The sequence below is a fragment of the Phyllostomus hastatus genome, unplaced genomic scaffold (assembly GCF_019186645.2).
Source record: "Phyllostomus hastatus isolate PE091 unplaced genomic scaffold, TTU_PhHast_1.1 phas_scaffold_46, whole genome shotgun sequence".
Classification (NCBI taxonomy): Eukaryota; Metazoa; Chordata; class Mammalia; order Chiroptera; family Phyllostomidae; genus Phyllostomus; species Phyllostomus hastatus.
In genome coordinates, this window is record NW_025334032.1 from 27,637,474 (window position 1) to 27,665,004 (window position 27,531).

Sequence of the window (27,531 nt, forward strand, 5' to 3'; positions counted from 1 at the left end):
AAAAACAAATAGATCAACCCTGAATTCTGGGTCATAGAAATAAGAAACGAAAGCTGGAGAGGATAGAAGACCCAAGATGAAGAAAGAAATATGATGTTTGAAGATTTAAGTAAATTTCTAGTTTATAAAAGTTAGGATGCTTTTTCATAAAGTGGCACTAGAGGGCAGTATGTGCAGCCAAACAAACCTCCTGGAACTGGCTATGGAATTCTTACGGTTTCCAGTTACACTTTTTATTCAGGTTCAAATATCACCTCTTAATTCTTTTTATTATGTTAAACAAATAAAGGGGAAAAGATGTTTAAATTGTACACCACTATGACAAAAATATCTTAAAGAGTTGAAGATTGTTAATTTTTAGCAAAGTAATAAATTTAACTTAAAAAGAATATAGTATTAAAAGATTTTTTGATTAAAAAAAGAAGTCCTCTTCCCCTCTGTCCTATATTTCCTGTAGCTTCTTATGGAATTTTTGTTCATATTTCTAAATAATATGTGTATAGTTATATTTCTTGAGACAAGTGGTTATTTGGTATTTATTTATTTGTTTATTTTTTATCCTCACCTAAGGACATGCTTGTTGAGTTTAGAGAGAGGGGAAGGGAGGGAGGAAGAGAGGGAGAGAAACGTTGATTTGAGAGAGAAATATCAATTGGTTACCTCCTGTATGTGCCCCGACCGGGGACTGAACCTGTGACCCAAGCCTGTGCCCTGACTGGGAATTGAATGGGCGATCCTTCGGTTTATGGGACAGCGCTCCAGCCAACTAAGCCACACCCGCCAGGGCTGTGTGGTTTAATTTTAATGAATTTCCCCAGACGTACATATTTATACCTCCCCCACATCTACCTAATGTAGTCAAATTTCATTTGGCTATATGACTTATAATTTCAAACTGTCTTTACAGCACTTTTCCCCCAGCTTCAACAGCTATCCGTCTTTTCTTGTTTGTGTTTGTCTCCGCACTCCTCTTCCCCCTCCTAGTCATTCAAAGCAATTTCATGACTATGAAATCTTGCTCGACAGAGAGCAAGTTATGTTTCCTTTCTTGATATTTTATTTACCTAGAGCTCATACTTGTGCTTGAAAGTCCACTTAGTTTTACTTACTTATCATGAATTTATTTTAACAGTGTTCCATCAGATGTATCAAATACCTGTGCATGTGTGGAGCATTTTTATGTATATAAATAACTCTTAAGTACATAACTAAAATTTGAGTGGTCAGATAATCTACCCGTATTATTTCTTCTCAGGGAGCATTTTCCTGCGGCCCCGTCTCCTGCTTTAAACTGGACTTGTTCTCTAACCTTGATGAACAGTCCTACCCTGCAATTTCACGCATCCTAAGAGGTTTTTTCCCCCTCTGCTTTATGATGGATTTCCTATCTCTTAGGTCTGATTTCCACTTTCTTGATTTACTCCCTTGAGTGGCTGCAGCCCATTTTCTAACTGTTTCCTAAGAAGAACAGAAGGAAGTTTGGGATTTGAGGCTGGGCGACATCCTCCCACAGAATTTTGAAGGGTTTGCTTCATTGTCTTCTAGAATTCTGATGACAGTCCGATTCCTTTTCCTCTGTAAGTGAACTTGATGAGCAGTCAGTCCCACAGGCCAACCTAATGATGGGACATCAGCTTGCAGGTTTTGCTTAGTGACTCCAGATCTTTATGTCTTTGAAGGAGAGATACAATCAATACTAGCTCCAGACTACGGGCATCTGGAATTCAGTTCATCTTTAGATCAGGTGATCACTCTTTGTATCTGGTAGTATTTTGCTTCCTGTTTATTTACAGATAACCAGTTTTCTAAAATTTCATTGTCTGATGGTAGAACAGAGATATAGTGGCCACCGGAAGGGAGGTATCTTGAGACAGAAAAACGAGGCAGGCAACTCCATAGAATAAAATAGAATTTATTGTAGAGCAAGTGACTTACAGGGATAGGGTCAGAGCTGAAGATGATTCAGAAGTCTAGGCTGTAGAGATAAACTTCGCTACCAAACAGTTGTTACAATAGGTCTTATATAGTGTAGCTAAGGCACTAGTGATTGACAAGACAAAGGGACAGAGCATGTGGTATGTGCCAGGAACCATACATGCTGGTGGCCTCATGCGGGAGATCGCTTAGAATTGATGCTAACACCCTGATGATGTTTATCTTAGTCGTCGTGCCATTCTGGCTGTTCCTGGCAAGAATCTTTAGGGTTACACTGTGTAAGCTTATGGAACACGGATGATCATTAACTGTAAGGCTTGTGTATGCTGGTTAAGAATAGTTAGAGTTAGTCCGAGTTCACAACATTTGAAAAACTTTATCAAAAAGGAATCAGCGGCAAAAGATGGAGTCAGTCTTGTTCACATCTACACCTGCACACTTGTGATTCACGGCGTGGCTCGATGGGCGCCTTTCTCTTCAGTGGGACCAGCTGTTCAGTTTGGAGGCTGCTCGCTGAGCTCTGAAAACGTGTCTCGTACTATTTATTAATCATGTCATCTTTTCTGATCTCTATTTTAAAATTGTCAAGTGGATATTGGATCTCTTAGGTTAATTTTGTACATTTAAAATATTTTCTCCTTTACTGTTTTGTGCTTGGAATAATGTAACATCCCTTTGATTAAATAAATAATAATGCTTTAAGATTATTTCCTGTATTTCCCTTTTTTTAGGTTTCACTTTTATTTAATTCTAAGTTATGTTAGAGGTTTCTCATACATTGCCTGAAGATCTCTGATTGCTTGTATTTTGGAATCAAGCATGAAAGAGCTGATTGGAAAGTTTGGGAGATGCTTGTAAGACGTGATGGTTTTGAGGGAGGCTGATGGAACCTACTTGTCCTCTTTGGGGGGATCACTAAATGTGAGGACAGTAAGTGGGGGTCAGTTTTCGGGAGCTGTTCAGTTTCTGCAGGGAGGTGTTTGAGGGGTCAGTGTACTGGGAGCTGGTGGGGGTAGGTCCAGGGGCTCTATTCTCCCTGCCTCCCTCTATTCTCCTGTTTCCAGCTCTGACAGCCACCCTGCCCTCAATGCAACCAAGGGTGGGCACTCATTTGAAAGTACTGAGAGAACGCACCTCCAGTGTTCTGGCTGGGCATGCATCTGCCACAGGCTACATGTAAGAGGATGGGGACCTGGGGTTTCACTGCTTCATAATTAGGTTTTTCATCAACCCTGATGTTTTCATCCCTCAGGCCTGCCTTCCGCAGCCCCTGTCACTTCTGTCCCCCTCGGCCAGAGTGCCTTCCTGCACTGAGTTCGCCAGCTCCACGTCTTCCAGAAAGGCCTTTACATCCCTCATGTGACTCAGCCTTTTTGCAGTTCTTTGTCCTCATCGGTTTCATCACTTTTTAAAAATGATCTTGTAGGCTTCATTTTTTTTAATGCGTGTCTTCTTTAGTGGGGTTCGAAGAAGACGGGGAGGAGATGAGCTTGTGTTTGACCAGGTGGTCAGGGGGCTAACTCACTACAGTGTGCCAGGCACTGAGCTCTGAGCTTTACTTAGCCGGTCTGGGAGGTTGAGCATTCCCAAAAAACCCAAGATTGTTCCCGACACTTGCTACGGACAGTAAGGGAGACTGCACTCGAGGGGAGCCTGCTGAGATAGATGCAGGGACGGCGGCCTTGCAGTGTGGGGAGAGACGGAGGGACAGCCAGGGGAGCGGGACTTCAGAGCGGAGGAACGGAGTGGGGGTGGGGGATGGACAGTCACTAACAGGAAACACCAGAGGCTGTGGGGGGCGGTTCTGGCTAAACCTACCTAAAAGGGCTCTTGCTGAAGGCAGGCCAAGGTGCACCAGCCTCACCTGGGGGGTGGAGTGGACGATGAGAAGCCCAAGCGGATAGTAAGGATCATAGGTACGGAGGATGAAGGGTTCTGGCTAAACTGACTCAGGGTTTTTGCTAACACTGGGCAACATGAGAAAAACACGGAAAATCAGGGGCCAGGGCCTGGTTTCAAAAAGAGCTCAGAGAAGCCTGACGAGAGTGTGGTCAAGGAAAGAATCTTTGTCAGCGTCCAAGTCAACTTTTGGGTAGTGAAAAACAGATAGAGAAGGAAATAAGGTGATGCATTGTTTGGGAACAAAAAGAGGCAGTATACAGCTAAATTAAGGAAGATTTGTTTTAGCATAATAACTATAGAGCTTTTGCCCTTTGAAGGAATGATGCCTGCAAATAGGTCAGGCTATTCTCTTTAGCTCATTTTAGAGGGTGCACTCTGCCTGGGTGACTACTGCATGGAACCTGCTTTGTTCTGATGGGCTCTTCCGGCAGAGGTGCCAGTGCCTTTGCACGGTATCACTGTGACACCGTTCACTCAGATCCTCTCTGACTTGTTTGACACACTTCGTACACTTGCCAGAGCTGGTCAGAGAAGGACAGAGATGGAGGAGGAGAGAGACAATTTGATTGTTTTCCAAGATATGAGTACCAGCACTTAAAAATATATAAATGAGTCCTGGCCGGATAGTTCATAGGTTAGAGCATTGTCTTCATATGCCAATGTTGCAGGTTCGATCCCTGGTCAGAGCATATACAAGAATCAACCAGTGAATGTGTCAATAAATGGAACAACAAATCAATGTTTTTCTCTTTCTTCCTCTCTCTAAAATAAATAAATAAAAATGTATTGAGTGACCTCCCAAAACCCAGAATTATCTTCTAGAGAACTAGCCCTACTAGGTGAGTGTTCGAGGAACCCATCTGTGTCAGTGCACCAGCTGGCATTGTTGTGAGAGGCTGCATTCAGCTTCAGTGAATTTTTTTTGAAGACTCTTTCAATGTGTTTGTCCGTTTCATGATGGATCATTTACAAGCACAGCTGCCCACACTGCTCTGAGTGTTGAGTAGTCTTTGATCAAAAACTGCGTGACCCCAGTGCCCCGCCCTCGCTATTCACCAGATCTTACCCTGAGAGACTTTTTGTGTCTCCCCTGATGAAAAGGGTCCTCACAGGGAAATGTTTTGCCAGTGTGGGAGAGGTGGGGAGGGGGGAAAAAGCAGAAGCACTAAAAGACATCAAAATTGACAAGTTCAAAAACTTTTGAGCAGTGGAAAAAAGTCTTAATAGGTGTATTGCATCAAATGGAAAGTACTTTGAAGGTGACTAAAGTTTAAACATGTAAGAATAAATCTTGTTTATAAATAAATTTTGTTTTTTTTTGGTGCCCCCTCATCTATCAATGAGTAAACAAATTAATAAGTAGAATAGACATGATGGCCATGGTCTCATAACCCTGGGAGGTGAACCGTTGGTTCTGTGCTTTTCCGTCCCCTGAGCACGGACCCCTTGCTCCAGGCCGTGGCGCCCGGCGTCTCCCAGGAGATGTGATGGGTGTTACGAGAAAAGATTCTTTCTTGAGCAGGTCAGCGCGATGGCCTTCAGGCTAGTGGATCCACTGAGGCCGGAGCGAAGGTAGTGGCCGGGCTGAAGCCGCTCCCCAGGGCTGTGCTCTGCCGCGAGGCTGGCGCCTGCGCAGGAATCGCAGTCCCCGTGTTTTCAGTCTTTCTGTGCTCGGCTCGGCTCTGTCGTTGCGGAGCGAACTGGCTGGGCCCATCCAACAGCGGTTCCAGTTGTACAGTTACTGCCCAAGGTCAGTTTTCCAGGCCTTTTTAGGGTTTCGCCCAGCCTTACAATGTATTCCCAGGGCTTAACTCCTGTTGTCCTTGGCCCTGTAGGTAATGCCTTTGAAAACATTTTGAGGCTTTATTTGAAAAAGTATTTTGGTAATGATTTCAAAGGCTGTGAGCTTCCCTCCTGTTGAGGGTTTTACTTTCCCGGGCTTTTGGACCAAAGACGGTAATGAGTTTTAAGTACAAAGCACTGCTGATGTGTCGACTCTGTTGAAATGGTTTGTGTTGCCCGTGTGATGCGCGTGCGGAGACGTGACTCTTCCAGTGCGTGCGGCGAATGGACTTCCCTCCCGTGCCTGCTCTGAGCTGCACACGCCCAGCGCTTTGGCCAGCGCAGCGCGGGGTGTCGGAGCTCCCGAGCTCTGGCGGGCCCAGGGGTGCTCTCATGCACTTTGTTTACAGCGGGTCCTGCAAGGGTGTTCTGGGTTCCTCCCTCTCTGTTTGGCCTATTGTTTCAAATCCCAAACGGAGATTTTTCGAATTAACTCATGGTACTGCGCAGTTTTTCGTTTTGAGGTAGAGCCACGCAGCAAGGCTGAAGCCAGCACATCCTCTTCGGTGTATCTGCTAGTGAACAGATCAATGGAAAATAAAAACACTGCTCTCCGGCTCACCGTGGCCACCTGCCAGCGGTGCTGGAGATTAAAGCCACTCCAGCATTTCCCTGTCCTGCTCCCTCCATCCTGATTCGGCGGTGTCGTGTCTTAATTTTCTTATGTACCTTGGATCAGGGGACGTGCTGTTTTTCTCATAACGTCATTCACCAGTTCTAATCCTCTAATTCCTTTCATGCAAGCCCTAAGATCTCTGAGGTGCCATTATTTTTCCTGAGCACTAGCTCCAAGTTACTGGGGGAGGATTTATTTTCAGAGCTTGGCACCTGAATGACCTGGACCATAACGCCCAACAGCTATCCCCTGCTCATTATTAGACACCGGGGACTTGACAACTAGGTAGGAAACCGGTGGGAAATGGCTGTCAGGCGGTCGTCAGTGACAGGCGGCTTGCCGGAAGGATCTGGGGTGGGTGGACAGTGCCGCGCGGGGGACCCTGCATGCCAGCTCAGCTCTTGGGTTGCAGAGGATGGAGCTGGCTCTGATGTTTCCCTGGGCCCGGATCTCAGCTGTGTGCTAGACTTCATTACATACCATCAGCTGGGAGAGTCAACCCCATAACTTTCTATTTCCCAACTGGGAAGTAATTCTACGACGATGTTTGGCTCTACTGGTGCAGTGCAAGGCGCCCCTTCCCTGGACGACAGGAATCAGCACACCCTTGGCACATGGAGATGTGCAGGTGTACACACACCCAGAGGCTCGTGAGTCCTAGACCTCGCCAGGTCTGTGTCAAGTGGGAGGCTGGCTTTTCACGTGAGAAATTTCCAGTGCAAGTTCATGGATGCTTCCCTACAGGCCTTTCAAAGGTTGGACTGCGTTCTCCTCCCCCAGTCACCACCAGCAGGTGGCGCCTCCCTCCTGTGGGTACTGGGTACTGCGCCCCCTGTCTCAGGGCTGTTTAGCAATGAAACGGAGTCCCTGCATTCCAGCCTCAGATACGGACTCTTTACAGGGCGTACCAGTCCTGGGCAGTGTTAGAATCACAGAAGAAGCAGGGAAGGGCAAAGGGATGGTTTCCTTGGATCAGGGCAAGAAAACACGTCAAAATCAAATATTCAAGGACTATTTCTCTGCGGAAGGATCACTTACTGGTGCATCGAAGGCCATCCGTTTGGGCTCTCGGGTCTCCTTCCAGGCACTTCCATCTTGGGAGCCCGTGCTTCAGCTCCCTAGAGTCTAGGCAGCTTTCAGGTGTTACTTTCCTTGAAGTGAGTGAATAAGGCACCAAGGTCAGAACGGAGACCACCTCCCGAACCAAAGCCACTTTACCCGTTTCTATTAGATTAGGTTCTGCAGCTCATGTTATCTCTGTACTGGAAGCTGTTTATGTTGGGCTGCTCTATTGCATTACTTAGCGGCACTGAAATTCCCACCACCTTCCTTTCTGTTGTGCCTTTGCTCTTCCAGTCTTTTGAGGAATTCATAGTTGTAACAACCAAATAGCATACAATGGGAGAGCATTAGCTAGGCTTTTCTTTCTTCATTTCTGGAGAAGGACTCCGTACAATTTCCTGTGATGACGGACTATACAAGTTGTGAGTGAATCTTGAGTTGATGGTACTTAGGGGGTTGAGGTGACGTGCTGCTCCCCTGGAGTCCCGTTTAGTGGTAGAGTTGGAAGTGACCAGCGCTGTCCAATCTGCCCAAGTCTCTCTAACTTTCAGGGATGCTTCAATAGCATCCGGAAAAGATAGTGTTCCAGCCTGTACTGAATCTTTAGGGCGATGGAAGACCTCACTTTTTAAAATTTCTCTTAAAAAAAAACTCTTGAAAGGTGAGGTTCATGTGTAACAGATGCACACATTTGCAATCAGCAGTTGGTGACAACTTACCAGTGAAGATATAGAGCATTTCGCCGGAGCAGAAGGACCCTTGTGGCCCTCTGTAGGTCGGTCAGCCTCCCCCACCTCCCCACCCCGCACTGTGTCACCCCCACCCTCCAGCCATGCCCCAGGAAACCACGCATCTGATTTCGTTCTCCACAGGCTAGTCTTGCTAGTTTAGAGACTTCATATAAGTTGGATTGTGTACTGTGTACTCTTTTTTTTTTTTTTTTTTTGGTCTGGCTTTCGTTGCACAGTATGTTTTTGAGTTTCCTTTATTTTCAGATCAAGAGATGAAACTCGGATATTTTTAGCTCACACTGTAAACTGACATGACCAGGAAGAAGACTTGATGGAACACAATTCACGCCTCTTCTGCCCATGCTGAGGGTTGGGTCATTTTTGGATTTGATGACAGTGTGGTCTGGGAAGGGACCAGCTATCTCAAGGTGCCCAGGACTCAGGGAGTTCCTGGGATACAGGGTTTTGTCACTGGTCAGTGGTAAAACTGGACAAGTCTCAGGCAAATTGGGATTTGTTAGTCACCCTAGCCCCTCTACAGGCGCCATAAAGAACATTAGGGCAGGAGGGGTGTGAACTTCTCAACTATAGACGACAGGCAAGAAAAAAGGGCATTGATGTATCTTCCCCTGGAGGCTCTCAGCAGCAGGGACCCGCTTCTGGGTCCCTGGGTCCCTGGGTCCCTGGGTCCTCGGGTCCTCTGGGTGCGCTCTCCAGCTGGGCTGGCACGCTTCACTTTCCTGATTTCAGCCGAGGTTGTCAGAAACGTTTTGTATAGTTTGGTTTCCTACTTTATTAAGGATATATTATGTTTTATTACTTTACTGTTTTCCAGAATACTAATTTAGGAGCTCTGACATTGCCAACATTTAATACTTTGAAATGTAATCAGGATCGTGAAGGACAGATTTGAAAGCGCTTTGATGAACACATTAGATTAGTCATTATTATTCTTTCGGGTGTTTGGTTTGATGGGCTCCAGCTTGATTATTGTGATGTGTTTAATTTTTAAAAACCCAACCAAGTTTTTCAACCGAGTTAGAAGTCATTGTTCTAACGTGGCTTCTCTGAGGATGCGTGCTCATGTCTCATATTTATCTGAAATTATTCATTAACTGGCTGTTAGCACAACACGTTCACCTGTGGATGTTCATGCAAAATCTATTACCTGTCAGGTTTCTTTCAGAGCATATGAAGTCCCCAGAAGTGAACTGTGCCACAGAATTTTCCACATAAATTCTGAAATGCGCTATTGTAAGCATGTGGCATTCCAAAGGCAGTGTCTCCTAAGCAGCCCTGGGGATGATACGGTAATTTTGGAGCCTATCTGTGAGCCTTCACATATTATACAAAGTCTGTGAGACTTTTTGATGCTTCTCTTCAGAGAAGTGTTTCTTTTTTCCTTTAGTTTTTTCTGATTTTCAAAAATTATGTAGATGATGTATGAATATATTATTAAGGCAAAATTTAAACAATAAAGAAATCTAGCAAGCAAAAGTAATGAAATTTCATCTTTTCTTTCTCAATCCTTGTTCCAGGCAGATTAATGCCTATTTTTTCAGAAGTTTTATGTACAATTGAATTCAGCCTACAGCTTTGCCTGTTTTTTTCCTTAAACTGACATACTATAGAAATACAATTTTTTCATTTAAACATGTAATTTGAGGATTTTTCAGATTAGACTATATAAATTTACTTCATTATTTTTAAAGCTATGGTGATTCAATGGTAGAAGGGTACCTACATTTGTTTAGCCATTCTTGCCAATGATTAGGCTATTGCTGTTTTTTTTTTGTTATGAATATGCTTGTATGTTTCTGCTTACATGTGCTATTATTCCTCTAGATATCTGAGAATGGTGTCACTGTGTCAGTGGATAAATTAAATAAAACTTTTGGTACATACTGCCAAATTGGCCTTGAAGAGAATGTACTGACTTTCCTTCAAGTTTTGAATTCTTATTAACATGTGAAAAATTTAAAACAGAATAAAAGTGGATAATTAAATTTTGTAAGCTCAGACAAAATTCATAATTTTCTCTGTGTTTAGTAAATCTTTTTTATTGCTTACTTATACATTTGATTTGTATCAAACTTCTCAGAAAAAATTTAAGATGCTTGGCTTATTGATTTATTTTCTAGTTATAATTTCTTGGACTTCACATGAGCTCAGGATTAGCATAATTTTCATTTTCTTTTTCCTGACTGCTAAGAAACACTAATGAAAATGAGGTCAGCATGGAATAGTTAAGAAATCACCTACACCTAAAAATCTTCCATACCAAAGCTCAGGTTAAGAGTCCAATTCTTTAGCATTTTCTTAATAATCCATTTTTAATTTTTATGAGTCACTAATTCCTTCTCAAATCATTGACTCTGTCAAAGAATTTTTTTGCAAATAATTAATTAACTGGAACAATAAGTGCCACAGTGTTGCTAAGATTTCGTTATTTGTTGTGAGGTTGTAGTATTACCTACTAGTCTACTGTGAAGTGTTATCGTAAGTACTTCAAGTAAAATTACTTGCCAGAGTAAATGAGGCTGGGGAAAGTGCGTGAGATGAGGTAGTGATGTTCTCATCAATGCACTTCACCTACTTCTCCCTGACTTCACGCATTCTGTTATGTCCACAGAAACCTATTAGCCTCAGTGGGTGGAGATGCGCTTCCTGAAGTGAACAGCTAGCAATGCGAACTGAAATCCCTGTTCGCTGTTGATGGGACTGTTGTAATTTGCAGATGACAGTTGTATAAAGGGCCTTCAATACTTTGTTTCAATCTTAAGATGTTTTTAGAATGCCCAGCCATTCCACCTTTGAGCTCTGTCCCCTTGACAGATACTTGGTGTTGGCACCCAATTTCTGCTTTTACTTCTTGTCATCTACCTCTTACTGTCAAAATAAACTAAGGCCTGACTTCTGCACAATAAAATCTAAAAATGCATTTATTTATTCTCCAAATATCTTTGCGTACCTACTGTATTCCAGGCTCTAGGTCTGGTTCTACAGGCAAGGATGAACCACCCATGGGTCCTGGAGGGGGAGCCAGGCAGGTCCACACATAATTGCAGTTGAGTGTGGTAAATGCTGTAGTTAGGTCACTACCAAGTGTCACAAGATCACTGAATAGGAAACAACCAAAATGAGGAGTCGGGCAACCCGGAAAGCTCTTCCTGCAAAAGCGTTCACCTTCTAAAGATTCAGAGTCAATAGCAATTTAGCCCAGTTTAGAAAAAGAGCAGGAAAGGCCTCACCTACAGCCCAGCTTTGCAATGCAGCCACCGGCAGACTCCCCAGACATTAGGCCCCAGACCAATGCCGTCATCCTTCAGATGCGTTAGGGCTGCAGGTGTGAACACCAGACCCGAAGTGGCTGAGCAATCCAGGCACGCACTTAACTGACTCAGCCAGAAGTCTGGGTGGGCAGACCTGTTTTGCTCAGCAGGTCAACAGGTCACTGCAGACGTCCTCCGACTCTGCCGTTTCTCCACATGGTCCTCCGAGGGCTGAGATGGCTGAAAACTCTGTGACTCACCTGCCTGATCACACCCAGCTGCTCCCAGACTTTGTGTGATGGTATCTCTCTCTGAGCACCCTCCTTTTCTCACTCTCATCTTGTGCTTTTGCCCCTGTGCGCCTGGTCCCTTGCGGGCTATCTGCTTGCACGGGCTGCAGCTTTGGAGGGCAGGAATACAGGGAACCTTGAGCTGTCTGCCTTGCCCAGTAGGCCTCCCTTGTCAGAGTGTGTGAGGCATTTTCATCTCCAGTCTTGGGGCTCATTCTGTTCTTGCTTTGACCCACTGTCTCTACTTGATGAGGTGTTTGGGGACAGATGTCATCTGTCTTTGAATATGAACAATATAGCATAAACTAACATCACTATAAATTCTTTTTTTAAAGACGCCAGCAGTGAGTGTGCTGAAGAGTTGTCCCGTGTTGTCATTTGACCCTCACACACATACACTCTCCCACACCGATGCACTGACACACTCCCGATGTGAACATTGCCTCTTTGGGAATATGGGTGATGTTTCTCCTCCTCTTCCTTTTGTCCTCTGGCTTCTAATCCCTCTTTTATGTTTTTTAGTGCAATAGAAGTTTTTGTATTGAGCATGTATCATACTGGACATTTGATAAAAATTAAGAAAAATAAAAATGGATGGGACATTGTTTATGTCCTTTGCTTTATGTGTTACTGTCTCACTCTTTTTGACTGCCAGAGGGGAAGTGGATGGATTGTATTTTTTTATAGTATCACGCTTGGGCCTATAACATACAATTTATAGATTGTACTACTAAGGGTTCTTAATGTGGACCTGCAACCCTTGGCCAAATTTGTTGTTGTTTTGTTATTTCTGTGATGAGACACATGTGCATTAGGAAATCAGTCTGGAGTATCCTAGACATGGTCAGCTTTGGGGGACAGTGCTTTATTCTTCATCGTTTCTCTCTTGGGTAGAGAGATTCTAAGATGATTCCGTGGAGTGGGACGCTGGCGGTTTTTGAGAACAAGAGTTTATTTTCCAAGGTCATAGCTCCCAACTAAGGCCAAATGTGGTCCGGAGGCTAATTGGAATATAATGAATGATTTGGCAGTTCTGTATCTACCTGGTGGGTAGACTCGCTTTGCAAATAGCACTCATCTGGTGTATTGATCATTCAGAGGGTATAATTAACTTGGAGACTGACTGCTGTACTCAGGATTAACGCCTGTAAAGCATCCCTCCAGCCAAGAGTCTGAGACAGGCACCTGGGTAGTGTGTGCTGAAGTTTTGCTTGTTACCGAAGATGCCAGCTGTATCGAGTGCCTTCGGATACAAGGCTCTTTCCTGAGCCACTTTTCAGAGTGTAGATTTGTCCCACAAAGTGGGAAAACTGGGAGGATGTTGACGTGGCCGCGTGCACTCGATGGAAGAACCACATGGTCGTTAGAAAGAAGAGGGCGGGGCCGTGTTCGCTGATGATGTGGACATCTCTCTCCACGGACATGTCCCTTCACGGAGAAGGCCAGGTGCACAACAGTGTGTGTCCTGTGTTTTCATTGCTGTGAAAACACTTCTTTAATTCTGAAAAGCGTTTTTCTTTTTTCAGTGTTCACAGCTCTGAAGTCGGCACGTGTGGTGTGGTTGATAGCTTCCCTCAGTCACCGCCAGTCGGGCGGCAGCAGCGGGCCGTGGCGGTCCTTCCATCTGGCACAGTGGGGCAGCGGCAGCCCTTGGACGTGGCCATCAGCAAACCATTTAAGAACCATCTGAGGGAAGAATATGAGTCCAGTTGGTGTCTGGAAGCTCTCTTTGACTCCTGGTAGTGCAAGGAGAGCATGGGCATTGAAGCTGGGAGACGGGTGTGAGAGGTTTGGAGGGAAATCTCAGAGACGAGAGCGGAGCAGTCTTATAAGCAATGCTGTGTTGCTAACAGTCTTAAGGGCACAGAGCTAAATATTGTATTAAAACCACTGACATCAAAGACTCAAAAGTGATTCAGGACTGTTGGACTCTGAATGTGAAGACACTTTAGAAACTTTAACAATTTAACATACTTTTCTAAGCATTCATGCATAATAAAAATCTATAAGCAAATCTAAAAAGGTTCTTTCAATAAGTATAAATAAGAATTCTAAGCATAAGAAAGCATTATACCATAGTTCAGTTGGAAATACTTTTCTTAGTGACATGAAAAATAATGGGGCATCTTATAGTTTATTTGTCCTAGATTTAATTAAGTGTGATTTCCTTCCTTCCTTTCTTCCCTTCTTCCTTCCTTCCTTCCCTTCTTCCTTCCTTCCATTTTTTTTTTTTAAAATGCAGAACATACAAGAGACCGTTAACAGAGGGGAGGGACCTGGGTTTCTGGTGCATGGGGACACTATTCCCATATGACCTTTTGCTCACTTTATTTTTATTTTTATCAGAACTATACATATTCTAAGTTTAAATAGCAAAGTTCCCCCCCGAGGTTACCACTTGCAGGCCCTTTATTGACCTCTTTGGTCGGTATCACCAGATCTCTAGGTTACATGATGATATTTCACGGGTTTTCATTGTTAGGTGTTATCTGTTGACTCAATCTTGGAAGATGAGCGTTTACTCTCTTACCCTGTCCTTGTCCACACACACTCACCCTCCTGTATCTCCACCTTGCACTTGTATTACTGTATTTGATAGATCAATATTTACTCTACATTATTATAACTATGCAGATGACATTCACAGGTGAAACAGATAGTACACTGATTACTTTTCTGATAGTACACTGATTAATAATTGGGTCATATTTATTTTCTTTAATTGCTTGGTTTTCCTATGTACTCATCAGAAATTCAGCCCCAAACTCTTTGACCAGTCAGAAACAATGATTCCTTTTTTTCTCCTGTCACGGCTAATTGTGTTTGTGTTACTCCACTTTGAGCTTCAGCTAATGGTTTAACATTGACATTCGCAGTCATAAGATCTCTAGGGCTTGTTTTGTTCGGGTTTAAAGCCCCAGAGTTCCCAGCTTCATGCTCCCCGGCAGTAGGACCAGTACAGACTTGCTTTGTGGCAGTGGCTGTGCCTCTCGGTGTTACTGGCCGTGTCTCCTGGTTCCCGGTGTGTTAGCTGCAACGGAGAGAATCGGAACGTGAGATGGGAAACACCCTAATGTGTCCTTTCAAAACAAAGAATAAACTCTTCACATGCCTTGAGAGAGGTCACAAACCCTAACCCAGGGTTATGGAGCTTGGCCTTGAAAGTTTTATGCCCAAGTTCAGCAGAGTGTTCTGGGGCTCTGAAGTGTGGCTTTGCAAGGCCCGAGGCCCTTCACCAATACCCTTGGTGGCATCAGCTCCCCGGCCCTTGGGGGAGGGGAGTGCCTTAGGCTGCACTGCAAACTGTTGCTCCTGCTCCTTTCTTCTTGGTCTTCACAACACCTAACCCTCACTTTCTCTAATTATTTCTGGCGAAGCCACTGAATTTCCTTTTGGTTTCGATTTAGACACTGTCAGAAAACTTGAATATGCTGTTGCACTTATAGCAGGGAGATAGCAGTTGTAGTAGTTATCTTGAACACTGAAAGTTCTTTGAGCTTTATGAAACAAATGATTTAATCCAAGACAGGAAATTAAAACAAACTCAGGGAGGTCACTACGAGTTTAGCTCCGGCTGAGGTGATTAACAGTAGATGTGATTCATGAGCTATAGCTGCCCCCTACAACGGTGTCTGGCCCGTTGTTTCCTAAGCTTGAACATCTTTTGGTCTTAGAGGTTTTCATTTCCAATGGGTAGAAAGCTCTGTAGTGAATCTTTGAGCAACAAAAAAGTCTTCATCTCTTTTTACATTAAATGTCAAGAAACACGGTGGAGAGGATTTGTAATTTGTGGTAGAACTTCAAATGAGTTCAAATATAGTTTTTCTGAAGACCTTCACCTCCACCTCATCGTTCTTTGTAGCAGCCTGGGTCATCCATGTTCTGTATATTTTAATTAGCAGCTGGGAGAAGGAATTTATAACAGTACCTGAATGAGGAATGTGCTATTGGTTTCAAGTAATTTGATGGTTCCTTTCTTAAAGGCAGTCTCATTTTCCAGTCTTATATTTTCACCTCTTAAATGGGAGACTTGCATTATTTCTGCTTCCAAATTCTCACCAGATGGACTAGGAGAAATTAAACAGAAAGGCGATTTTCTGAGGGGAAGATAGGAACCTGGGATGATGGTAATAAGGGGGAAAAACTGTGTTGAAACAGTATTTTTAGAAAAATCAAGGACCAAAGGAGCAAGAGAAAACTTGTAACACAACTTGAAATAATAAGTTGCAAACAGATGGAAGTCCCAAGGTTTGGAAATGGGCTTCTGTATTAATCAGTCTCATAGGAAAACAAGTTATTCTAGGTATTTCAAATAGTGGAAATTCATCATGGGAATGGATTACAAAGGGGTTGAAGGGCTAGTTGGAGCAGAAAGGGGAGGTGGAAGGTTATGCAAAATGAATAACAGGAAACGTCTCAGGGAAATCACTCTACTCAAAGTGCAGGATGGCTGGTCTCCAAGGCCTCCCTGGTGGAGGTGAGCAGGAACCCATGAGCCAGCCCTCCTGGTCACTGCCCCTGCTGCAGTGGCTGTCAACACTGTCCACATGACCCGGGTCTCCAGAGCTGCGGCTCTCTCTGCAACATGAGAAGGCTTTAGGAACATGTTCCTTTTCCCCTCCAACCTTCCAGTCTCCCCGCGGTGCTCCCATCGGTGGGGCCTAATTGCAAGACAGTTGGCAAGGGATCCTGAGAAATGCTGTTTACAGGGTCTGAGCCTTGGGTAATACAGAACATAAGATACAGCTAAATTTGTGCACTTTGTTTAAGGAATCACGAAAGGTACATCAGGCCCTTATTTGGTGGAGAGCATGAATTCTGGTCACCAGCCATGCTTGGGGAGGGTGAGTGGCAACTTAAGTTAGAACAATGGAGCCCTCAGACTTGGCCAGGGTGGGGGGTCTGTCTACTTTGGCCTTCCTCCAGCTGCGAGGAGTTTATGGGCCATGGTCATATAGCCACTCGTGGCCACAGGGCCTGTGCCCTCCACATCCAAATTTATCATGGGAACCCCAGAATTCCCTGCCCCAGAGGCCAGATTGGAGTCCATTCCAGAGGACCAGCGCATCCCTGGTTTATCTTCCCAAGGGCAGATGGGTTTAAAGGTTGTCCAGTGGTGACCACAAAGGTGCGAATAGTAAATGAAAAGTATTGCATGGAAACATGTTAAAAACAGGCTGGATTTTATTTGAGCTACTGCAGCAGAAGACAGAAGCTTCAGTATAGAACTAAGCTCAACACCCACCCTCATCCCAAGAGGAGAAGAAAATGGGTGTTTCACCTGCAGCGGCCCTGAGTGATTGGAAGGGGAGGTCTGAGGGACTGAGGGTAGGTGGGCAAGTGAAGGACAGTCCTCTTCCTTCTCCCCTTTTCACCCCATACCAGGTCCCCCCAACAATTATGAATTGTGGCACAAAACGGCGTTAGTCTTGAATATATGTTATCCCTATTCCGTGTGAACCATTTGCACTTTTAAATAAAATCATGATGCATGTATGTTAAGGTGGAAAGATAAAACATTTAACAGCTTGTTAAATTGATTTATAGCTTGTTAGATTGATTTATAGCTTTTCCATGTTTAGGCTCAGGGTGCGTGGGGCTCTATTTGTACTCCCGCCTCAGGCCCTGCGTGGCAGGGGGCTGCAGAGTTATTGACTGGCCTGTAGCACTGGCTCAGTCAGGGGGCTGGAGAAATTTCCAGGCCCAGGGCTAGGACAGACAGATGCCTAATTGAACATGCATAATTGATAGAGGACTATAACATGTATAATTGAGAGAGGCCCATGGGACATAGGATTGATTAAGGGGAAGATGAAAGGACTCGTGAAGAGAGAGGAGGGCAGAGAGGAAAGAGCAGGGGTCTGGACGTGGGTAGGAGAGTGCTCTGAGTGGGGTGGCCTGCCCGAGTCTCTCTGCGCTGGTCAGAGGCAGGCGGTACCTCCCGGGCCTCCGTGTGGCACCAACCTCTAGTGCCCTTGGCTGGAGTTTAGCCCGAGGGAACGGGAGCCTTTCCCAGTTACCGACACCATTCTTTCACATTTTTAGTTAACCCTCAGGACCTTAGAGAAAACAAATGATCTGACAGGGCTGTGAGGGAAAGCTGAGAAAATTCGTGTGAAATGGCTTTAACAATAGCAATGAACTATGGAAATGCTGGATGATAACATCGGAGGCAGCTGCTTGCCTTAAACTGTTTTTTTCCCCCCAAAATTTTAGTTCCCTCTACTGGGAGTTGTTAGGTGGCACCACGTTTTATGGGCCACAGTTTTGTCATAGAGATTCTTTTTAAAAACAGAAATTACCTTTGAAGGCCATTTTGTGGGAGCACTGTTTGCCCCCAGTTAAGGCATGCAGCCTTCCCAAGGGACTGGGTTTACGCTGGGTATGATTTTTGTGGGTGTTCTTGGGAGTGCCCAGGGGAAGTTGTTCATTCAACAGACTGAGCATTGTAGCAGGTCCTTTACCACTAGTCAGTCTGAAAGTTCTGGTCCCCACCAGGGGCTCTGAGCTCCAGATAAATAACTCAGACCTCATTGGTCCAGTGGGGTGAGTAGCATGCGTTGCTCTCTGTCTTTACTGGCCTGTCTTGAAATCACAGAAGAAGAGTCAACAATCCCGCAGAAGAGACGGAGCGCAGAACCACGTATCATTCATCGGGCATTGGCGCTCTTCTGCTCACCTGCTGTTTCAGTTCAGTCTCCGCAGTCAGCAGTCTGGCATCCTCCGCCAGCATGGATTTTGCTCCAGTTGCATGCCCTAGCAGTTTCCTTTACATTGCACTTTAGCGCTTACGATCTATTTGTCAGCTGTTATTTAGAGGAAGGAATAAATCTGTCAGTAGTCAATAAACACAAATAACCCAGAGAAAAGAAAAGTCTGAATCTGAATTTGTTAAAGGTACGATCCGGTGAAGATGACTAGTAAAACAATCACATGCAGGTTAGTCACATTTTTTTTTTGGATTTATCATAAGTTAGTTGATTTTCGTTTCTTTAAAGACCCGAGTTCCAATTCTTACTATAGTGGGCATTTCCCTGGAGTCAGAGAGAGCTAACTGTTGTTTTCTGAGCTACATCCCGTACCTGTTAGGAGTTTCTCCGTGTTCATCCCCATACCCCAGGCCGTGATGTCCTCGGTGAAGTATTCTCTGTCTGTTGTGGTCCTAATATCAGCATTCTTGAGTGTTTGCCACCCGAAAGTCTAGGCTTAGGGGAGGAATTCACTGGGCAAAATGACTTTCACTGGGCAAAAAAATCCTTCCCCAGAGAATTTTAATTTGTAAGAATATAGAAAGCTTGTTTCAATGTGTATATGTGTGTGTGTGTGTGTGTGTGTATGTTGTGTAACTAGGAAGGTTTTTTTTAGATAGCAAATAACAGGACATGTTTCTGGAAAGTCAGTTCCTTTTAACTTTTCTCTCTGTTAAAGAGGCATTCCCCCACTCTCAAAGATGTAAAGCCCCACTCCTACAGATTAAACAAAATTCAGATGGATGTACGATAACCACACACTCTCATAGAAAAGCTGTGTTGCTTTTTAGTACGTGAATACAAATCAGTGTTTCTTGCTTAGATTCTGTGGGCTTTTTTGCTACCACAGATTGCAAATGGGAGGGACTCAACGCTCTTCTCCCGTCCTTCCAACATCAAGGTTTCGTTAGCAGCTTGGTTAAAGGTATAATGAGCTTGTAAGCCTTCATCTCCTAGTTGTAATGAATGAGGCTCATTATAACTGGTGGCTGTTTCAGGTTTGATTCCTTCTACCCTCACAGCCTGAGTGGATCTAGAGGGTGGCCGTGAGAAGGTCTGGACAGAGCCGTTTGTAGTTTCTCCTGTGCTTTGCTGATGCAGACAAGCAGAGACGATGTTCGGGCCCTCTCCCTTACCTGAAGCATCGGAGGCAGGCTTTTTGTCTGTTTCCCATCTCTGCCCCTTGGATCTTCCCTGGGGCTCACCCGGCTGCCACATGACTGTTAGTAACAGACAGCCACTGGGGTGTGAGTCAGTCACTCAAGATGTCTGTATCAGATTCCCCGGGGAATTCCTGGCCCAGCCTCCTGTCAATCACATCCCCTCTAGTTTCTGATCTTACAGTTAGAGCCTCACCTCTGACCTGCAGGGGCTGGGTTGTAGTTCTTGCTCTCCTAGGCAGATGGCCTTGATTCTGACTTGTGCAGAAATTCTGACGGTGGAAACTTCATGTTCTAACTCAGGTTTTATGGGTCCAAGTTCCCATCACTGGCTACTTGACAACCTAGAATCTTTTTAAAGATTTTTTTTGTCATTGCCTGAGGACATGCTCACTGATTTCAGAGAGAGGGGGATGGAGGGAGACAGAGAGGGAAACATCGATGTGACAGAGAAACATCGGTTGCATCTTGCATGCGCTGTGACTGGGGACCAAACTCGCAACCCAGGCCTGTGCCCTGACCAGGAATCGAACCCATGACCTGTCGGTTTAAAAGATGTTGCTCCAGCCAACTGAGCCATACTGGCCTGGACCAGCCTGGAACCTTTTTGAGCAGTAACCACTTCAATGTAATAAATTGCCTAAAATTCTCTTCTCTTTCATGTTCTCATGTTTCTCTCTTAACCTTTGCTGACCATCCAACCCCATGTGCCATTAAATCTCAGTTGTGAGGATGAGTACTCTTTTTGATGCTAAAGGTCAAATATAGCAAATGCCAAGTAAACAAAAAACCATTTTTAGATATTAATCTTTTATTCTTGATGATTGAGAAAAAAAGCCTGTTATCGAGACAGTAGTACTTTCTTCAGCAATTTCTTTATGCTCAGTATATGTCTTCGAGCACAATCTTATTTGATCTTTAACTGTTTAAATCCTTTCCTGAGTAATTGATTTCTCACTGATGTACTGTTGGAAGCAAAGAGTATACATTTATTTGACCGTGTGCACTGGTGTCAAATAATTTTTATGAATTCTACTGGATAATAAGTTTTATCTCACTGGAAGCATTTATTTGGTGCTTTTCTTCCCAGTGGGTCCTGGAAGATGGCTTTTCTACCCTTCCCTTACATTTCAAAGGCATAAAGCAGGGGCCACAAAATCATCCATGTCAGGAACACTTTAGAAATTCTGTATTCTGTATTGTGATATTGTCTTAATTCTTCTTTCTCAGTTATGGAAATAACTTCTTCCCGATGGGGTCTCCACCCACGCGGGCAGGAAACAACTGCTCACCACATCCATCACTCCGGTCCTCACGTTATCACGTTCCAGGGGCTTCCCAATCAATCCCATGGATGCTAGAATCACTCATAATTATAATCCTTTCATGCCTTCTTTATTTCTTGATATGCTTGTTAATTCATGTCCATCCTGCAGTGGTCTGTAACGCAGTGCTATTATCAGCGCTTTGTCTTTAAAAGCCTCTTGTCTACCACTTTGACTAAGATTGATTAACTGCACTTTGTTGAAATCGATCATTCAGATTAAAAAATCTATCCTGGATATTTATTTTGGCTACTTTTGCATGGTTTCACCTTTTTTCAGTTAATCAATCTGCCAAGCTGACTGCTTTTCCCTTTTTGGCTCCCTTTCTCTTCTCTTTTTAACGAACGGCCTATTTCTTGTGTCCGCTCCTAGACAACACCCACAGGAGGCCAAGCCGCTTGCAGGAGGCCATGGGGTAAATTGTCCCTTCAGATCCTGGCTGGACACCACTCCCATTTCCCTTTTCATTACATGAGAATGCAGACCCTGTCCTTAGGGGTTCTCCCCTGGAGCAGTTTCCAGGGTGAAAGCTTCATGACTGACTGCGGGCCCTTTGCAGAGACTGTACCATGCTTTTTACTTACAGTCTCAAGCTCTGAGTTCTAGTCTGACCAGGTGGACTCAAACTTAACCACAATTCTTTGGGGCATACTAAATATTTCTTTTCTTCTTCTAGGTACTGACTTTAACATAGACAGCTTACCTCTGCCCCGGAAAACCCATCATGACTGGGCCCTTTTTCACGAAGAATCTCCGAAAAACAATTATAAGCTCTTTCATCAGCCCGTCATCACTTTGTTCAACTACACTGCCACGTTCAGCCGGCATTCCCACTTGCCACTAACCACCCAGTACTTGGAGGGCATAGAAGTCCTGAAGTCACACCGATACCTGGTCCCTCTGCAGTCCAAAAACAACCTTCGAAAGAGGCTCGCTCCGCTGGTGTATGTGCAGTCAGACTGTGATCCCCCATCAGACAGGGACAGCTACGTTCGAGAGCTGATGACTTACATTGAGGTCGACTCCTATGGGGAGTGTTTACACAACAAAGATCTCCCTCAGCAGCTGAAAAACCCAGCCTCCATGGAGGCCGATGGCTTTTATAGGATCATTGCGCAGTACAAGTTCATCCTTGCTTTTGAGAATGCAGTGTGCGATGACTACATCACGGAGAAGTTCTGGAGGCCCCTGAAACTGGGGGTGGTCCCTGTGTACTATGGATCCCCCAGCATCACAGACTGGCTTCCTAGCAACAGAAGTGCTATTCTCGTATCAGAGTTTTCCCACCCCAGAGAGCTGGCCGGTTACATCAGACGGCTGGACCGTGACGACAGACTGTACGAGGCCTACACGGAGTGGAAGCTGAAGAGGGAGATCTCTAACCAGCGGCTTGTCACGGCTCTCAGGGAGCGGAAGTGGGGAGTGCAAGACATCACTCAAGACAACTTCGTCGATGCCTTTGAGTGTATGGTGTGCAACAAGGTGTGGGATAATATTAGGCTGCAGGAAAAGGTAAGCGAATCAAGGTGCTGGCGTGGCCGTCTTGATGGCGCCTGTCTTTTTTGCATCCTTTGAGGTTGCCATGAAGTTCACTGCCATGTCCTTCCTGAAGGCCTTGAACTCTCCTGTATTTCTTTGCCAGAGGACACCATACTGCAGGTGCTGGGCAGTGAGTGAGTCAGGGGCTGCAGGAGAGGGAAGAAGGCCAAATTTTTTTTAAAAATTCAAAGTTTTGAATCTCATCCTTTAACCATTAACCTTTCTATCAGTGCTGTGGTTTCTGCCAGAGTCCTCACACTCATGTCCCATAGGCTGCTGTTTTGGAACTTTTCAGCTCACATATACAACCAGTTAATTTCTCTTTTTCTTTGATTCTTGCCCTTTCTCATCATGCTTTTTAATGTGTAGAGAATATTCAAATAATGATTGGAAAAATCCTTAAAAGATTTCTTTTTCTTAAATTATGATACAGTTCTTAGTAATGTCTTCAAAGTTCTAGATGCTTTTAACATTTGTTTATTTACTTACTTGATTCACTTGTACCATGAATGGTTCTACTTTATATATAACTGAATTTTTTATAAAATGATTTATTGAAAGAAAAGGAATGGTCAGTTTTGATTGTCATTGAAATTTTTTATTATTGTTATTTTTTCAAATTATATTTTATTGATTATGCTATTAAAGTTGTCCTGATTTTTTCCTCCTTCCCCCCTTCCACCCAGCACCCTCTTCTCCCTCAGGCAATCCTCACACCTTTGTTCATGTCCATGGGTCACGCATATAAGTTCTTTGACTACTCTGTCTCCTATACTCTACTTTATATCCCTATGGCTTCTCTGCAACTACCTATTTGTACTTCTTAATTCCCTCACCTCTTTGCCTATTCTCCCAGCCCCACTCCTATCTGACAACCATCAAAACACTCTCTGTATCCATGATTCTGTCTCTGTTTTCTTGTTTGCTTAGTTTGTTCTTTAGATTCAGTTGTTAATAGACATTCATTTTTTTGGCATTTTTATTTTTCATAGTTTTGATCTTTTGCTTGAATAAGTCCCTTTAACATTTCATATAATAATGGTTTGGTGATGATGAACTCCTTTCATTTTTTCTTGTCTGGGAAGCTCTTTATCTGCTCTTTGATTCTAAATGATATTATTGCTGGATAGAGCAGTATTGGCTGTAGGTCTCTGCTTTTCATCATTTTGAATATTTCTTGCCAATACCTTCTTGCCTGCAAAGTTTCTTTTGAGAAATCAGCTGACAGTCTTATGGGACCTCCCCTGTAAGTAACTAACTGCTTTTCTCTTGCTGCTTTTAAGATTCTCTCCTTGTCTTTAACCTTTGATGTTTTAATTATTATGTGTCTTGGAGTGGGCCTCTTTGCATCCGTTTTGTTTGGGATTCTCTGTGCTTCCTGGACTTGAATGTCTATTTCCTTCACTAAATTAAGGAAGTTTTCTTTCATTATTTTTTCAAATAGATCCCAATTTCTTGCTCTTTTTCTTTTCCTTCTGGCACCTCTATGATGCTAATGTTGAAACTCTTGAAGTTGTCCAAGAGGCTGCTTACAATGTCTTCATTTTTTTGGATTCTTTTTTCTTGTTCTGATTGGTTGCTTTTTTCTTCCTTATGTTACAAATCATTGATTTGATTCTTGGCTTCATCCACTCTACTGTTGATTCTTTGTAAATTATTATTTTAATTAGTGTATGTTTCATTTCTGACTGGGTATTTTTTATGCTGTTGAGGTCCTCACTAAGTTCCATGATCATCCTTATAACCAGCATTTTGAACTCTGCATCTGATAGATTGTGTAGCTCTATTTTGTTTAGTTCTTTTTCTGGATTTTTGACCTGTTCTTTCTTTTGGACCATGTTTCTTTGTCTCCTCATTTTGGCAGCACCCCTGGTATTTGTTCCTATGTATTAGGTAGAGCTGCTAAGACTCCCTATCGTGGTATCATGGCCTAAAGTAGTACATGTCCTGTAGGGTCCAGTGGCACAGCCTCCCTTATCACCCAAGCTAGGTACTCAAGATGCACTCTCTGTGTGGGCTGAGTATACCTTTCTCTAGTAGCTGAGCGTTGATTGCTGTTGGTAGGTCAATGAGAGAGATTTACTCAGGCCAATCACTACAAGGACTAGCTCTGACCACTGACCACCAACCTCTACCCTCTGTGGAGGATAAGCTCTGCAGGAGCCCACTTCACAGAACAGAACTTACTTCAGCAGGGTTCTAGAGCCTTCTGGTGTTTCCCAGGTGATACAGGTCAATGTCATCTACTGCTTGTGTTCTGTCTGGGGCCACTTGGCATAAGCTATAAAGTGATCTACAGATGGCTGCTACTCGTGCTGAGTTAGGGGCACCCAAGTAAGGCTAGGCTGTGAACCAATGCCAGCTGCTGCTAGTGCTGGTCCTAGAGCCACTTAGTAAGAGGTACAGGGGGATGGAGACTTGCTGGAGTCAGCTGTTGCTTGTTTGAGAGGCTTTAGGAAGGTTTGAAACATGAGCCAAAGTAAGCCATTCATATGGAAAAACCACTGTCTTGGGTGGCCCGTATGTTGGGTGGGGCAGAGCCTCAGGGAATCACCAGGACAGGACAATCAGTGTGAGCCAAGTTGATGGAGTCTCAGATATAGCACCCATCTTCCAGCTCTGTGGATCTGGGTAGTGGGGAGGGTTCAGAAAAGGAACAATGGCCTCTAGCTACAGTTCTGTCTGGGAGAGCATTGTCCCCCAGTTCTTGCCCTGATGTAGACACTTTCGTTCCTCCCCATATGCCACTAGTGCCTTTCAAGTTGCCATCCTGGAGCTGACACTCCAAGGGAGTGGGTCTGAATAAATCTGTGTGTGAGCCCTTTAAGAGGAACTGCTTGGGAATCAAGCAATTCTTCTGCCAACTCAATCCCTGCTGGTTTTTATAGCTATATGTTATGGGGACTTACTTTCCTGGCACTGGAATCTTGGGCTGGGAAGCCAGGGTTGGAGCTGGGATCCTTTGCTCCTGGGATATCCCTCCTAATTTTCATCCATCATACGTGGATGTGGGACCGGCCCATTCTGCATCTCTGCATCTCCACATCTCCACGTCTCTAGTCTCCACTTCTCTGCCCCTCCTACCAGTCTGGATGGTTGTGGTTTCTTTAATTCCATACTTGTCAGACTTCCATTCAACTAGGTTTCTGATGGTTCTGAGTAATGGTTGTTCTGTCATTTAGTTGTAATTCTGATGTGGTTATGTGAGGAGGTAAGCTGTGTTTACCTATGCCGCCATCTTGACTGGAAGTCTACAGCTGTTTTTGAAAATGAGTGGCCCCCACATAGCATTTGGCTATCACCCACCAGTCCCTTGCCTGACTACCATATATGCATAATGTTTTATATAAATTCTCCAAAGGCAAACCATTTTATTAAATATTTAAGTATTTATTTTGACTAGCATATTAATTTCAGATCAAACATAAATCAAAACAGTGTGTGGAATTATTTTTATGTATTGTAGTATATACTATATAAGGTTTTTATATACTAAATATGTATATGTTTAGGCAAATTAAAAATTAGGAAATGTTATTTTCCTAATTTTAATTATTATGAAATTTAAATTATTTTATCTGATTTTATAAAGCAAATTTTTATGCATAAAATCATTTAAGCTGAGTGGCTTGTTCAGCAACTGGAACGCTTTATATTACATCATTCTTTTCAGAGAATGCATCCTGATTTCCAATGACTTCCTTTATGACCTTATTTATAGGGCCACATAACAGCAGAAACCAAAATACACATACTACTGCAAAAGCACATGAGGAAGTAGAGACCATATTAATTGCCCATACTGTACGAATTATTTATTTGCAAAATATGTCAAGGCAGCAACAACTTCTCAGGGTGATGACTTGCCAGCTCTATATTTCCAGTCCTTTCCAGGTTTGGAAACTATATTCACAGAAAACTGAAAGAACCACATACACCCTGGCTGTTTCAGCCCCTCACAGGAGCCCTTTCGGAATGACTACTGGGGACTGGAAAAGAGGGTAAAACAACATTGGTAAATAGCTTTTTAAAAGATACGGAGTATATACATTCTTGCCTTTCCAACAGAAACAGCTAACTGTGATTTCCAGAGTGCTTGAGGCAGGTGTGATTAAACGTCCTTCTCTCCCTAGTCTTTGAAGAAACACTCAGCACAAGCCCTCCTCCACTGGGCTCTCTGCTCCTCCCTGCGTGGTGGTCAGGGAAGCCAATTACAAGGCTTTGCTCGCATTTCAATGAACTCCTGCACAGCTCTCTAATGCTAATGTGCTCATTATTGACAAGCAAAACAAAACTCACCATGAGAGTAAATGAAAGGGTATTAGGCCAGTTGCTTTCATTCGCATTTATTTTACAAGACTTGTTACAGCTTTTATAAGACATGCCTTAAAGAAAGCTACTTAAATATATATTTCTTCACGTTTCTCTTTCAGCCAAAGAAAAGCTGAAGGGAATCATTTGATTTCCTCTGTGATTCTTTTTTATCTTCCAGTTGAAAATAGTTTAAATCTTTGTACTTGGATGTAGAAAACCTTAGGAGAATATCAAATGCATTTTGTCTTTGTCTATTTTGCTTTTCCCCTCCCCTACCTCTCACACACCTACAAACCCAGTGTGTCACCTGTCCTTTGTGAATAATAGTCCCACAAACGTAGTGACTTGAAACGACACCTACTGGTTGTGTCACGGTTTCTGTGGGTCAGGGTGCTGGTCGTGGCTTCGCTGGGTGCCCTGGAAGGCTGCAATCAAAGTGTTAGACAGGCTGGGTTTTCACCTGGGGGCTCAGCTGGGGACAGATATGCTTCTGAACACACATGCCTGTTGGCAGATTCAGTTTCTGGAGGCTGTAGGATTGGGGGCTTCAGTTTCCAGCTAGTTGTGGGCTCCAGGCTGCCCTCAGCTGACAGAGGCCACCCACAGTTTCTTGTCATGTGGGCTTGCCCAGCATGGCTGCTTACAACAAAGCCAGCCAGGGACTGAGAGTCCAGCGAACCCAGCCCTGCAGTCTCAAATATGTAATGACACACCCATAATTACACACACCCTCTCACCTTTGCCCTATTCCATCAGTTAGAAGCAAGTAACAAGTGACACCTACACTGAAGGGG

General features: G+C 43.9%; 1 protein-coding gene across 1 annotated transcript in view; it reads left to right on the top strand.

Moving 5' to 3' along the window:
• The window catches only part of FUT10 (fucosyltransferase 10), a 62,805-nt gene that overhangs the window by 28,919 nt on the left and 6,355 nt on the right, over window positions 1-27,531 (top strand). Inside the window, exon 4 of the mRNA XM_045821864.1 lies at window positions 21,561-22,396. Coding sequence (XP_045677820.1) covers window positions 21,561-22,396 — 836 coding nt within the window. The remainder of the gene's footprint in view (window positions 1-21,560; window positions 22,397-27,531) is intronic.